Raw genomic sequence first — 15,822 nt, forward strand, 5'->3', positions numbered from 1 at the left:
CAGGACATTTAGACCTAAAATCACCACAGTAATCTGCACACTTAACCTGGGCCCTCTACCCCATACTCCTCTGGATGAAGGCTTACAGCAAGACTCACCATGGAAGCCACCGCCCTCTGTCCAGGCATCCGGCTGCATGACCACAATTGGTTGAGTACCCTGCACCCCCAGAAAGGAAACAGCATTGAGGGTATCAGAGCAGGACTTTTGTGACAGTCACTTCACCATTTCTTGATAGTTTGCTGAAGCAGACTACGCTGGGGGCAACCACACAAAGGAGGGGGAAGGGCACATGTCAAAAAGGAAGGGTCAGAGGGAAAGAGCCTTCCCTGGGTCTGTTTAATACTTGTAGCTCTCAAGTCCTTACTTTTCCCTTACAGATGGAGTCTTCTGGCACAGGTACGTGGTCAGAGAAGGGTCAGGGTGAAGTGAGGCTTCTAAGACTACACTGGGGGTTTCATAGGGACTGAAAGGTGCTGCCTTGCTTAACCTCAGGACAGAATATTGTGTCCTCCCCCGACAGGGCACCAAACACTTACCTGGCTGAGGGTGAATGATGAGGGCTCCTTCACCACAGAAGCCCCACACAGATGCACCATCCGCTCTAGTTGATCTAAATAAAACATTTAGACCTAAAATCACCACAGTGATCTACATATTTAACTGGGCTCCCTTCCCCACACTCCTCTGGATGAAGGCTTACAGCAAGACTTCTCAGTGGGACAGTCCCTGTTTCTCTGCTCCAAAGGGACGGAAAGGCCTTAAACTACAAATTCTAAGTCAATTTGCTACGGATATGCTACCTACTTTGGTTATCAGTCCCCATAAGGCCACTTGGTAGATAAGGTCTGAAAGTCAAAGGAAACACTTGGAAAGAAAGAAAAAAAAAAAATCAAGGATCTCATTTCCATTAATTTGCTGAACTGCTGGCTAAGACACTCTGAAAAAATACCTACCTGCCATCCCTCCTTCCTTGCCTAATTCTGTGTTGGTAATTGATAATCACAGCCACTGACAGCACCATACTTGGTGGTAATTACTGTAAATGTCAAGAGATGGGAAGATAATTGATTCAGTCAAGAAAAAATACAAGTCATCCTGGACAGAGACTCAGCCCATCAGTGGGGAAAGGCTATATGCTGAGCTGGAATCAAATCACTTGAAAAAATCAGAAGAGATCTTAGAGATGTTCCACTTGGACCTGGAAAAGCAGAACTGACCACTGGGTGGCTCTTGGTCACCTCTGGGTTCTCTTTACCATCAGCCCATTTCTGAGGATTGCTGAGGTGCTCCTGTTTGGCTGAGTGAACCGAGGTCAGTTAACTCACCGCCAAAATGATAGCTGCTAGAGACCCTCGTTTTCATTATACCAAAGTACAAAAACCCTGAGAAAGCTTTGAGTGGCACTTGGAAATTTTATGAACACCCAATCAATAACCAATAAAGAAGACAGAAGCAAAATTACTTTGCCAGGTTCTCTTGCTGCCACTCATCTGTCCCTGACCAGACTTCGGGGGAGTAAGAGGACCTGATCCTGGGGGCAGAAGTGGGTACAGAGGCAAAGGTGGGTAGCCTTTGTTTGGAAAAGAACGAACCAAATCTAGACACACCCCAGGGCCTCAGCGCCTCACAACTTCCGAGCTGAGCCACATAGCACTCCTCAACATAACATCACATTCAGTGTCAAATTTAATTAGAAAATGTTCATCAAGAGTCTTCCTCTGCTCTGGGCCTATGTGGGGCCCCAGGCCCACAGGGCTTATGCAGCTGTTGTGCTTTCATCTCTGTATCAAATGAAGATGGTTTAGGAGAAGCAGAATTCTTTCTTGACATTTACAAACCCAAAAGGTATCTTCTCTCTAACTTATTATTTCCCCCCTTTCTTAGACCAAAGGGCAGTAAGAGCAGCTCTATCCCACTGAGCACAGAACATATTGTGTCCTAGATCCTAACTCTTCACTGCCTTCTAGCTCTTGAGAAGGGGCACAGGGCTAGTTTTTTTGCCATGGGCTAATATTTTGGTGCAGTTTTGTCTGATGAGTGGTAGAGAAATAGAATAACCTCTGGAATATCTCACCCATATGAGGGAACCCCCATTAAGATGATGACGTAGGGGAAAGGCTGGTGCTGGATTCGGCAGTTCTCCCAGTCTCTTACCTGTGGGCATATTGGTAAAGGGTCCATAGCAACAGATTTCTAAGCCCTTGAAGATCTGGGAGAAGAGAGGGACAGAGGGGTGGAGAAAAAGAAACATTAGTTATAAAAGATATGGGTTTTTATAAAAAGCAATATAGAGACTCAAAAATGAAGAACTTTCCTTTTTTTAAAAAAATTTAAAAATTTTTATTGGATTATAGTTGATTTACAGTGTTGTGTTAGTTTCAGGTGTACAGCAAAGCAAATCAGTTATACATTTACATATATCCACTCTTTTTTAAGATTCTTTTCCCATATAGGCCATTACAGAGTATTGAGTAGAGTTCCCTGGGCTATACAGCAGGTTCTTATTAGTTGTCTATTTTATATATAGTAGTGTGTATATGTCAGTCCCAATTTCCCAATTTATCCTTCCCCCGACTTACCCCCTGGTAACCATAAGTTTGTTTTCTACATCTGTGACTACTTCTGTTTTGTAAATAAGTTCATTTGTACTCCCCCCCCCTTTTTTTACGATTCTACATATAAGCGATATCATAAGAACTTTCCTTTTCTTTACCACCTGATAATTTCTGCTGCTACTTCCCAGAGACAATCAGCCCAATGTCCAAAACACTGATGGATTTTAGACTTTTTTTCATGTGTGTATGTATTTGATCTACTCTGTAGTCATTCTTTGTCATTCAAGGGCTGGGCATCCCACCTTGCCACCAATCAGGTCCAGGCTCTTCCCTGATGACCTCTGCAGGTAATTTTACTTCTCGTTAGAGACAAGAAGAAAAAAATTGGTCCTCCTTTACGTTTAATAAAAGGCTTGGATGGCAAGAGATTCAAACTATCAGCTGAAGTTTGATGTTTATCCAGATTTGATATATACATCAATACTAACCCTGACCCTAACTGGCAGAGAGGTCTATGTTTATTTTATGTGTACCTGCTACACAGGTACACATAAAATAAATGTAGATGGCTACATCATCTGCTACAGTATGATCTGGGAAGAAAGTCACTGAATCTTCCTGGGCCTCTAGTCTTTCATTTGTAAAGTTGTTAGAATAATCAATTTTTCTCCTGTGTGAAAACTTCTATAATGTGCCAGGAAACTATGGTATTGTCATTAAGAGCTCAGATTCTGGAGGCAGACTAGTTCTAGTTGGGTTCAGCTTCTAGTTGGGTTCACAACTAGCTGTGTGAGCTCGGGCAATTTACTCAACCTCTTTGAGCCTTAATTTTCTCATCTATAAAATAGGCATAATTATAGTACACGCTTCCCAGGGTTGCTGTAAAATTGTTAATTAGTTAAGATAGGGTCGAGTGTTTGGAGCAGTCCCTGGATATAGTGAATATTACACAGATGTCAGCTATTGATTATCAATCACTTTCTCTTCTGTGCTTCCACAGACAGCCTGGGTACATCACCTCACAGCACTTACAACACTGCTGTAGAGAAAGACACCACCGTGAAGTAGAAAGAGCAAAGGTTTTAGATTCACATCTGTCTCAAATCCCAGCTCTGCCATTTATCAGCTAAGATTTGCACCCTAGAATGAAACCCAAATTATATAACTTCTCTAAACCTCTAAGCTCCCTCATTCATAAATCGGATAATAGAGTTGGCCCACTGGCCTACTGTATCCAACAAGTTCCGCATCCGCAGATTCAACTAAACTGCCAGTGGAAAATATTTGGAAAAAAAAAACTGCCAATGGAAAATATTTGAAAAAAAAATTTTTCTTCCAGAAAGTTCCAAAAAGCAAAACTTGAATCTGCTTTTTGGCAACTATTTACATAGCATTTATACTGTACTAGGTCTTAGAAGTAATCTAGAGTTGATTTAAAGTATATGGGAGGATGTTACATTCAAATGCTATACCATTTTATAAAAGGGACCTGAGCATCCTTGGATTTTGGTATCTGCAGGGGGTCCTGGTACCAATCCCCCAAGGGTACTGAGGAATGACTGTACTTATTTACTTTGTTGGGCTGGAAGAACTAAAAAAAACCTATATGAATGCACCTACTTGGTATTCTAGCAGTGTAAGAGGCCATCTTGTAAGGCCCCTTACAAGATGAGTGAGACCATCTCCACGAAGTGGGCAGGAATGCAGAGGGGTGGGTAGGTTTTTTGCCAACATGGGGGAGGAGGGCTTTACCTTCCTGTCCTGGGATTCTCTTGCTCGCTTTGGGCCTTGATGGTTTCTTCCATTGACAACATCGCCTCTGACTTCAAAATCATGCTGAAAGAAACCAAGCCCAAACCACAGGGGTCAGAGAAAGAGAAGCCTCCTTCAATGGAAATCGAGGAGATATGTCATATTTAAGGAATCAAATATTGCCAGGCAATTTGAACCCTACCTCCCCCAAAATCATCTTTTCTGGTGGACGGCATGAAATGACCAGCATCTCAGCTGCTGAAATCAATTCACTGAAGCAAATCTTTGCGGGCAGAAACTAACAATTGGCTTTTCACCTCACTGGGACTTAATGTATTTTAATTTTCAACATCTGTCTCCTCTCAGAACATTCACTTAGTATTTAAACTGCTAATACTGTGCTGTTATAAAGATAACTGGAGAATTCCTGATCTCTTAAATCAATGTGTATTACCATCTAAAGAAATAAGGGCTTCTCAGATTTCCATTGAGAGATTTACAGTTAATGAAACCAATATAATAAAATATACATTTAATACACTGAAGAAAGTAAGAGGCTTTTCATAATCACTCTTTAGACTGGTCAAGGCTGGGAGAATAAAGAATAATAGGATTTAGGGAGGTAAGAGGTTTGGGGAGAATTCTGGGGAAGAATGCTTGGAAACAATTCTTACTGAAACTCAGGTTGCAGGGGAGACCACATCTGTTGCCAAGAGAATTATGAAGAATAATAAAGTCATGGGTATAACCACAGGTTGTTATTAGGTGAAAGAGCTCTCTTAATATTTCCTAATCACGTAAGTGAGAAGAGTCTAGTGATAAACATGTCATCTATTTGAAGATGACCCTCAAATTTATAGTCCTGATTGTACCCCTGTGCCTACTAACCTCTCTACCCGGAGGTCTCATATAAATCCCTAAATCCATGCATCTAAAACAGAGCTCTTGATTCTACTCCTGCCTCCTGCTCCCCAGCCTCCCAGGATGCTCCTCCCCCATGTCTTCCTTATCTAATTAACATCACTAACATCCACTTCATTGTTCAGGCCAAAAATCTAAGCGTTACCCCAATTCCTGTCTTTAACTCATCTTCCAATTTAACCTATTAGTAAGTCCTATCTTCCAAACATCTCAAACCAAACTCTTCTTACCATCTCCAGGTCTCATTACCCTAGGAATAAAATTCAGATTCCTTACCACGACTTACACCAAATCCTACCTGATCTGGCCCTTGTCTATAACCTTCTCCAACCCCTTGTCTAACCTCTGCTGCCTACATATGATTCACCAATTACAACTCTCCAGTTATACTGGCTTGTTTTTCTTTAATAAACCAAGCTCATTCCCATCTTAAGACCTTTATGCTTGCTATTCTGCCTATAACATTTGTTCCCTACATTTTCCAAGGCCGATTCTTTCTTGTCTTTTAGGTCTCAGCTCAAGCTTTTCAGAAAGCCTTCTTGGGTCTCCTTACCTAAATAGTCAACCTCTGTCCCCAGTCAACCGCCAGTCTGTTGTTCTGTATATTTCTTCATAGTGTTTATTGGTATTTTAAACACATCTTTATTTATTATGCATCTCCCCTCCACAGAACATGAATCCCACCACAGCAGGGACCTATCAGTCTTATTTACTGCTGTATCCCTGGTGCCCAGCACATAGTAGGCTCCCAATAATATAAGTCACTGAATGAAAGTTAAAACCAACAGAAACATCAATTAATTAATTATGAATATGCTGAATAGTGCATAATAGTTTAAAACTGCTTTCGCTAATTTTATTTTGCCTGATCTGTTGTCACCAGCAGCTCTAAGATGGCTGTTCTAAAATTATTCCTCCTCCTACGCTCTATCTTATTTACCTCTCACTGTTCTCAGTATCAGAGTAAAATCTCTTTGAAGGAATCGGATTTCTAAACAGATACATTTGCATATTAATATGAAGGATTCTTTTCAACTGTGAAAGAGTTTTCTACAAAGGTGTATGCATGTAAGATTTAGGTGGGCCTGTTTCTCTCTAGTTGTGGCGCTCAGGTTCACTAGTTGCGGCACACAGGCTTAGTTGCCCCACCGCATGTGGGATCTTAGTTCCCCAATGAGGGATCAAACCTGCGTCCCCTGCACTGGAAGGCAGATTCTTAACCACTGGACCACCCGGGAAGTCCCTGCTCGCATAACTCTTGATGATCCACATCATCAAGGAAAATCTTCAGAAAGTAGTGCAAGGCAGGAAGCAGATAAATTTTCGTGACTCAGTATGACTCAATGGCACCAAGTCTTTCCGATTAGTTTGTAAAACAGAGTACCTACCTCATCCAGCATCCTTCTTTCTTTAATAGACTGGGTCACCCCTAAAGAGATCACAGAAAAGACAGGTCACACAAGAGCAGAAGACCTCCTTTCATGGAGGTAGATGGTGAAGTGATTCACATAAGAGTGTGGGAGAAATAACACTGAATAGAGGTCCTCTCTCTATAAAGCCACAGCTCCTTAATAGATTTCCTTCTGGAGACACCGTTGATGCTTAATTTAAACATTATAAGAGTGCCTGCTGCACATGGATTTCTGCCTACAATTAAATAAATCCCTAGTTCATATGCTAACATTACCAGGAGCAGATTAGGTCCTATTAGTTATAAAAAGAAATATATTTTCCCCCACATCACCAGCTATCTGAACAAAGAGCTATGCATTAAAGATAAAGCTAATTTAGTGTTACCACAAAAGACCTTTTCGTAATTCAGATTCAGCATCAGCAAAAATCTTAGGTGTTAAAATGTTAGGTGTCAAAATGCAATTCTGAGGTGTTAAAGGGAGGAGGGGAGAAATTATATGGTACTTACAAAAATAGCTAACTACCCATCTTCCTCCTGCAATTCCCAGAAAATATTTCAGTGTCCGTTCACACACAAACTCAGTATCTGCAGAATGGAAAACATCCAAAGGATTAGAAGTTGAAAACAAAATCAGGAAGGGCTGCCATAAGAAGCTAAAGCACCCCAGCTCCTTATGCTACTTGAGATCAGTCTGGATTGATGATTCCAACACCCCTGGTGATAGACTCAGAGGCTGGAAGCACCCTTAATTCTAACCAGCAGGTGTGGATCTTAGGAAGTCTGGAGAAGGCTGATATGAAGTTAAGACCACAGGAAATGCCTGCCCTATCTTCTAGATGCCAAGGCCAGCTAAAGATGTCTGTCATTGTGCTCAAGGAATTACCCATGTTGGTAGTATTGATACACGTGGACGGGGAAGATCTACTTTACTGGATGACGATATGTGAAAGGAAAAGAAAACAGTATTGTTGAAATCCTAAATTTGCAATGTCAATGCAAGTGATGAATTTTCACCCCCAGAACTTCTACTTGGGGAATCCTAACCCCCAATTCTTAATTCCCCTGCAAGGCAGAAAAATATAGTATTTTCATAGTTTTTCTCTTTTCAACGTATTTCAGAAAGCAGTAGCTGAAGAATCACTTCTGCTTATTTTTTAGTGTTTTAAAGGCCCGTTTGAAGGACTAAGCAAACTCAGGAAAGAACACTTAGTTTTAAACAGGAGAAATGTATTTAACTATATCCTAAACACAGTAGGCCATCTGCCAGTAGTAGCAACAGGCATTCTCCCTAACCGAATTCTTCACAAATTTAAAAAAATCTTTTCTCTTTCTTCACAATTTTTAAAGCTTTTTGTTTAACTGTTGTGAAGGGTGACTTAATAATATGCTTTAAACTCAGAAATCTTAGCTCATTTTTAGTTTAAAAGTAGCAAATGTACTGCCTTTGAGTTTAAACACTGAAGCTACTTTAGATTTAATTTGCATTTTAAAGTTTTCTTTTCACCTATCAGCAGCCTTGATCCAAACCCATAGCTTAAGATATATTCAAGTTTAATGACATTCATCTCTAAAACAGTTTAGTTCATGGTATCTTGTTTTGGCATCGGATTCCTGTGAGCATTATCCTCTGACCCTGTAGTATGATCTTTACACAGTAGAAACCTAAGCTCTTAGAGGTTCTAAGGCAGCATGTCCCTGCCAAGGAGTCTGGACCCTATGCTCAAGAACCTTCAGCTGTATGAACAGAAACACCCTGGAGAGGACCAGAGAGTCCATTTTGTTAGGAAGGTTTTGAGAGTTGAGCTTCAATCTACATCTTCTGTGTGCCATAGGCACCAGTCTTTGCTTTCTGGAGCCCATGAGTGAGCCTAACTCCTCCAGATAACAACTCTTCAGATATTTCAAGACACTTGTCTTGTTCCCTTAAGTCTTCCCATTCCTTCATTTGTCCTTCAAATGACATTGCTTTGAATTCCTTTTCCCCATTTCCTTCATCTACCTCTGGATAAACACTCTCCAGTTGTCAGGGACCAGCATGAAAAGAAAGCATGGTGCTCAAAACAGAGCACACACCTTCCAGGTGTTCGCTCCAGTGGGGGTGGGGTGGGGTGTCGGGATCGTCACCTCACTTGATCTGGGCATTAGGCTTGTATCAATAAGGCCCAATTTCAAATGAGCTTTGTTAGCAGTCCTGAAATGTTTACTCAGATTTAGCTTACAGTCAACTAAAAGCCTCCGAGGTCTCCCTTGTCATCACACAAGTCATACTTAAGATTTAAAAAGGGGAAGGTGTAGGACAAATGAATTTTTCCCTTCACATTTTTCTTTTTCATACGCTAGGCTATCTCAGAGCTGATAACTGGACTCGTTTCCTGTAAAACTCTCAACCACACTCAAAGTAGGTGTTGGAGTGGAGTGAGGACATGGAGCTAGGGTTTCCAACCACCCAGATTTTGAGTGAAGACTCACTTCTGCTCATTCCCCTCTTTGCCCCATTTGTTCCTCCAGGACTCAGGCTCTGCCTTCCCAGGAAGCCCTCACACAGTGTAGTCCAGACAGGGTGGACTAGGAGAAGTGATTCATCGTTCTGGCTCACCACTCTCCAATCTTAACCCAAAATAAAAGGGGGTCAGGAAATAGCAAAACTATTATTTTTCTTTCATCAAGCAATAACTGATTGACTATTGGAAGACGGTCACCCACGCTACGCTTAACAAACACGCCCATTTCTTCATGTAGTTTTATGCAACAGATACAGCATATTCTGTAAAGGCTCTTGGTGTACCTGTTTTCATAATGACATGAGTAGTCTCTTCAGTAATTAGATTAGTTAAAGTGATGTGATGTTTTCTGGCAAACTTGTGCACAAGCACCTGAAACCAAATCAAATATTACATTATAATAAATTACATCTAGAAAACAGCTTGAGTATTAGTTATCCAAGCTTTGAACCTCCATTTTTCTCACAAAAGGTACATCCTTTTTATTCTAATATGAAGTTTCAAAATAAATAGTAATTTAATAAAAATTATGTACAAATCAGAGGAAGAAACTCTAAAATAGTCTGTGCTAACAGACATGGAATTATAACCAAGGATTCAAAATAATATTAATTTTCCTTTTAATAACAGATATCATTTGATTTCCTAAGACAGTTTCTTTCCTACTATACTATAGTTTAGATTTATCAGCCTACACTTTATAAGCTGAGAGGTAACTTGCCTATACAGAAAGTTATGCTCAGATATGTGGCTTAAGAACTAGATTCAACCTGCTGACAGTTTCAAAACGTTCAAGTCAAGATGCTTCTAAAGGTCAGTACAAAAACTATCAATTCCTCTGAAGGAGAAGGATTGGAAGAGACTCATATTCTTCACAAAAGAAATCTAGAGCCTTCTAGCAATTATCTATCAACCAAATAAAAAATCAATAGGCAGTAAAAGAAATTAACCAGATCCATTATAGACACATTTGACATAATCAGCAGCTACTGCTTGGTAAATAACTTTGTTTACCAAGGGCCATCATTTACTAGCCATCACCACCCACGCCAGTATTTATGTGCCGCACAAGATTGCAATGGAGGGTGGGCTGTCTTTCTTTCATGCTGCCTCACTCCATACTGCCACAGGGCACTGAAAAAGGCAAGCTGGAGAAGCTAATGACATCCTCCCCCTTCTGCCACTGCCCTTTGCCAGGATCATTAGCAATTCTGAACTGATTAATTGCTGAAATCCCAGCCTTGAAACAGCGTTCAGTTAGAAGAGCAACTGCTGAAAAGATCATCTTAATATGGTCTTCGGAATTAATCATGTGTAATACAGTCAGCAGCTTTCATAATAAATTTACCACACTTCGGCAAGTCTGAATAGAGCTGAAAAGTTTTCTTCTTTGCTTGTTTAAAGACAATATGTACCCAAGCCACTTAGAGTCTCATTTGCAGTTCAGGATTGCCCATGGCAAGAAAGATTAGATCATTTTAGCCTTCTCAGAAAAGCTGATCTCACAAAACAAAGGAATAAGGAATGCTAATTTTCAGTGAATAAATGGGAATTTTAGATGTGTTGGCAAAAGATCAAGAGCAATATAAACAGACATAGGTATGAATTTTTAGAGCAAATAGCTGTCTGGGCACATGGTTGTGAGATGAGAATTCTGGCATTATTGATGAGAATTTATTTATTCATTGTATCTACTAGGGCAGACACAGCTTACTTTGCCTTTCTAGTAGTGGAACACATCTGGTCACAGAGGTCATGCTGAGCTGCTAACCTATAGAGAAGCTAGGATGAGAAATGGTTCCTATTCCAGGAAGGATATATTAAGAAAGATACTTAAGAATGACTGAATCATTTCTCAGTGTGCAATAGATAGCATCCACTATTGAATCTTTTTGATACTCTGGTGTGTTATCATGGTTTTAAAGAAATCTTCACTCAATTAATGATTAATTAATGGTGATTAATTAAGGGGAGATAAATTTCCTATGATGTCTGAAATCTATGCTCAATCCAAGTAGAAACAAAGTTTCAGTGGTCTTAATATTTTAATGGGTATTTTTCCACAGTACAAAACAATTCCTGTTTCTAGCAGGAGATGTCAAAATCCTAACAGGGATGGGTTATTGTAGGGTAGAACTGACAGGGCAAGCTATTGGATAACAGTGTTACAAGCCAGGATAAAGATAAATCAACACTGGAGAAATGCCACTATTTGGCCATGTACTTGGAACCAGTTTAAATTTAGTTAATCATGCTGGTAAGCTCACTCAGATGTGAACAAAGGTGGGTAAAAGATGCCTTCTGGGGAGTAGAGTTATACCTCCTTGCTTTTTTAGATAGAAAGAAAATTAAAATAAAAAAGCTCTGTATTATACTCAAAACCATAACCTTTCTGCTAATATTTAATAATTATTTCCTTTACTAAATACACACAAAATAATCCATGCTATAGCTTTATCTAGGTATAAGTTTTCAGAAATTAGTAATGGAAATTAAATTACACAGTAATGAGCTTGTTTGCCAGGTTTCTTCCTATAGGTTATTCACAGCTAGTACCCATTTAAAGCCATTGCGGTATGTTAATAATGAAGGCTCAGTCATTAGGGAAATACATATGGATACACTCACAAATTCTTCTGGGGTCAAGCCTGATGCCACCATAGAAATTCTTTTGTTGCCTCTTTGTGTTGAAGATATCAACTCTGGCTTCTCTCTGCTCACACTTTCTTCCCTCACATTATACCCTGCAGTATTAGTAGTATGAGCAGCAGCTGGACTCCTGGCAGATTCTTCTACTTGAAATTGGGGTAATTTCAGTGCAGAGGCTGAGGGTGGCATGCTGCAAACATGAGCTGGCTCTGGGGCTCTGTCTTCAGAGGGATCAGACTCAGGGTCATCAGAGAAGAGGCTGATTCCAGATTCCAGGTAAGGGGTTCCCTCTGAAAGGAATGAGGAAAGAAATTTAATCTATATGACAGTGAGTTTTGAATTATAACATCTAGTCTCTGCTAAGAGCTAAAAAGACAGATTAAGTTAGGTTAAGAGAAAAATGGGTACATTAATAACACTGTTGGTAGATGTGCAAAGCAGCTTAACTTTTCTAAAGGAAATTTGGCATTATGTAGCAACAGCCTTGTGTGTTTATACTTGCAGTCAACAATTCTAGTTTTAGAAATGTATCCTAAGAACATAAAAGAGGTCTGTAAAAGTGTAGTCATAGGAATGTTCACTGCAACATTGTTTATAACAGTAAGGTTTTAGAAACAAACTAAATGTACAATGAGATTAAATAAATTATGCCACATCCATTCCAATGAACTACTCTTCACCTATTACATTTAATTACAATAAAATGGAGAAATGCACACACTCATGTTTGTTGTAGCATTATTCACAATAGCCAAGAGGTGGAAGCAACCCAAATGTCTATCATTGGATAAATGGATGAAGAAAATGTGAGATATGTATATATCTATATCTATCTACACACACAGTGGTTTTAAAAAAGCTACAAACATGGATGAACCTTGAGGACAGTATGCTATATGAAAAAAGTCAGTCACAAAAGGACAAATACTGCATGATTCCACTTACATTAGTTATCTAGAGTATCTAAACTCTTAGAAAGTAGAATGCTGACTCCCAGGGGATAGGGGGAGGGGGAAATGGGGAGTTGCTATTTAATGGGTACAGAATTTCAGTTTTACAGGATGAACAAATTTTAGAGATCTACTGCACAATAATGGGAGTATACTTAACATTACTGAGCTCTTAAAAATGGTTGAGGTAAATTTTATGTTTTTTTACCACAATTAAAAATAAAATTAAAAAAAGGTACCATTGATTTTTAAGATGCTACCCTATTTCAGTTTTAACATGAAATATGTTTGCATCTTAGATATTAAATGTAATATTATAAGAAAGCCTGCTTTCTATAATTTCTGTCATTTATCAGTTTAGTTCTTAGGGGATGGTTTTGATTCAAATGTATACTTCTTTAAAAAATTTTTATTTTATATTGGAGTATAGTTGATTTACAACGATGTGTTAGTTTCAGGTGAACAGCAAAGTGATTCAGTTATACTCAAATGTATACTTTAATATTTGGGCTGCTTGTGAATATTTTGGCACTTCCTATATCACTGAAACTTTAAAAAAGAATACCAAATACAAATAGTTGACTAAATACAATCAAAATGATTTTTGTTTCTTCATCCATGATGATATCATTAACTTTTTCACTTAATAAATCATCAGATATCATTACCAAATTAAAAACAGACCATCCCTGAAACATTTCAGAAAATGTCACTCCATCAGCAAGTAAGCACATCTAAGTAGAATGTATGAGATTCCTAAAATGACCCTTGTGAACATGGCCAAAAACATTTAGATGTCTAAGAGCACCTTTTATGATAATGTGTTTTTCAGGATTAATTTAAAACTTTCTTTACTGATTAAAGCCTTGATTTACAAGCCATAAAACACACCATTCAGTTACAGTGATTTATAAGGTATAAAATATATAGCAATTTATATTCATTAATTCATAAAACAAGAGCTTACTTTAGAGATCTGACTCATTTTTCAATAAAGGACAAGCCTAAAACTTTACCCTAGGGCCCTAGAACTCTTATCTAACAGTTGAAGTAAAATATTTAGAGAGCACCAAGACTCTCCCATCCTCAAAACTGTTAGAGTTAAACCAATATAGACTGATTAACAGCGGCAATAATGTTCAACTTGGATTAACATTCAAGCTATTTTTCTAATGGGTTTAAGTATAACAGATGCATTCATGATAGACTACCACATTTGAAAGCTGATTCATCAGAATATCTTTAGGTTAAGACTCGGAGTAAAATAAAAGTGTTTTTTCCATCAGAGCAGATGAAATATTACCTAGATCTTGTCTTGGCAAATAAGACTGCTCCGTTAAATCTTGGGCCTCAGACTCAGTCAGCTGTTGCTCCTCCACATCAACAACCTCAAGCTCCTTTTGAGGTGGGCAGTTTCTGTTCTGAAGACTTCTTGAGTGGCTGTGCATATACCACCTATTATCTGACAACTGCGATTTAGAAGGGGAAGACCTAGAAAAAAGGATGAAAGGAGAAAACCATCACTGTAGCTTGTGAAAGGACTAATCATACTTCTCAGGCAGCCAAGGCATAAGTGAAAGAGCTCACTGTCAGAGATCGGGAATGACTAGCAAGAGGGAACACGAGAGATGGCTAGGAGTCTGGATTCACGATGTCTGCCACATGTCAGGGCTGACATATAACATCTCTCCTTAGGGTCTGGTCTGAGGCAGTATATCTCCTAGCTGTTTAAAACCATGTCAGCAAATTTCACCAAATTATCCACTGCCACTCACTCAAATTCTATACACTATTTCAAATGAATGTATGCGAAATCAGCTCTCTCATGAAAATAAGTTGATTAATTTTGACATTGCTACATTCTTTCTACCCAATTTTAGCAGAATTCATACAATCATCCCTACCTCCTACCTTTTCAATGTCCAAAGTCACTCTAAAAATAAAAGCCAGCTATAATATATTGTTAGAAAAGCATATGCACACAGTAATTCCTCTACTCTTTCAGGTGTTTAGAACTTTGCTGAATAAGATACTTATCAACAGATTTAAAGGACCTCAGAGATCAGATAACTGATTCAAACAATTATTGGGTATTTAGTATGAGTCAGGCACTAAAGCTAGGCTCCATGGATTAAAGATGAGCAAGACCTGAACTGTTCCTCAAGCAGTCTAGTAGAGGAAGTTCAATCAATGTGTAGGTTTTTTAATAGAAGTCTCTATAGGGTATACTGGGGTGGGGGAGGAGGAAGAGGAATATTTCATCTGAATATTAAACAGGTGGTTAGCTCAATTGGTTAAAGCACAGCAATGAGGTCATTACCTCTAATCATGGGTTTAGGACCTATGGAGGTCAAATCTTTCCATTCTCTATCACAGCCACCAGGCCATTATCGCAGCCTCAAAAATATATCCTCAGTAGGTCTGTGTCTTTATTCCCGTCTTGCCACGGGACTTGAGGATATGGGGAAGGGGTGGGGTGAGATGTGATAGGGTGAGAGAGTGTCATGGACATATATACACTACCAAATGTAAAATACGTAGCTAGTGGGAAGCAGCCACATAGCACAGGGAGATCAGCTCGGTGCTTTGTGACCACCTAGAGGGGTGGGATGGGGAGGGTGGGAGGGAGGGAGATGCAAGAGGGAAGAGATATGGGAACATATTGTATATGTATAACTGATTCACTTTGTTATAAAGCAGAAGCTAACACACCATTGTAAGGCAATTATACTTCAATAAAGATGTTTAAAAAAAAAAAAATATATCCTCAGTCCAATCCAAGACGCTTGGAAAAGATGGTGTGATTAGATTATTGACAACTTGTCACTATTCCCAGAGAGATAAGTGAAAATATACATACACTTGGTAGAAACTCAATAAATATGAATTCCTTTTCCTTTCTAGAGTCATGAGATGTGTGACTCTATCAGTTCTGAGACTCTATCCTGAACTATCAATTTGGAATAATAGTCCAGAACTTGTCCTTTTACTTTCACTGTGTTTTTATAAAGATCAAATGAAGAAGTAGATAAAGTATTTTTAAAACTATGAAGTGTTGCATAGTCTTATATCAATAG

The 15,822-nt window shown here is 39.0% G+C and overlaps 1 protein-coding gene across 2 annotated transcripts in view; it reads right to left on the bottom strand.

Moving 5' to 3' along the window:
* BRCA1 (BRCA1 DNA repair associated) overlaps window positions 1-15,822 on the bottom strand; it is a 59,495-nt gene that overhangs the window by 1,967 nt on the left and 41,706 nt on the right. For both annotated transcript variants that reach the window (XM_059907263.1, XM_059907262.1), the window contains exons 14-22: window positions 14,049-14,236; window positions 11,775-12,085; window positions 9,431-9,518; window positions 7,153-7,230; window positions 6,620-6,660; window positions 4,311-4,394; window positions 2,158-2,212; window positions 540-613; window positions 99-159 (exon numbers count right to left, since the gene is read on the bottom strand). In XM_059907263.1, the coding sequence (XP_059763246.1) occupies window positions 99-159; window positions 540-613; window positions 2,158-2,212; window positions 4,311-4,394; window positions 6,620-6,660; window positions 7,153-7,230; window positions 9,431-9,518; window positions 11,775-12,085; window positions 14,049-14,236 (980 nt within the window). The remainder of the gene's footprint in view (window positions 1-98; window positions 160-539; window positions 614-2,157; window positions 2,213-4,310; window positions 4,395-6,619; window positions 6,661-7,152; window positions 7,231-9,430; window positions 9,519-11,774; window positions 12,086-14,048; window positions 14,237-15,822) is intronic.

This window comes from Balaenoptera ricei, chromosome 20, assembly GCF_028023285.1.
Source record: "Balaenoptera ricei isolate mBalRic1 chromosome 20, mBalRic1.hap2, whole genome shotgun sequence".
NCBI lineage: Eukaryota > Metazoa > Chordata > Mammalia > Artiodactyla > Balaenopteridae > Balaenoptera > Balaenoptera ricei.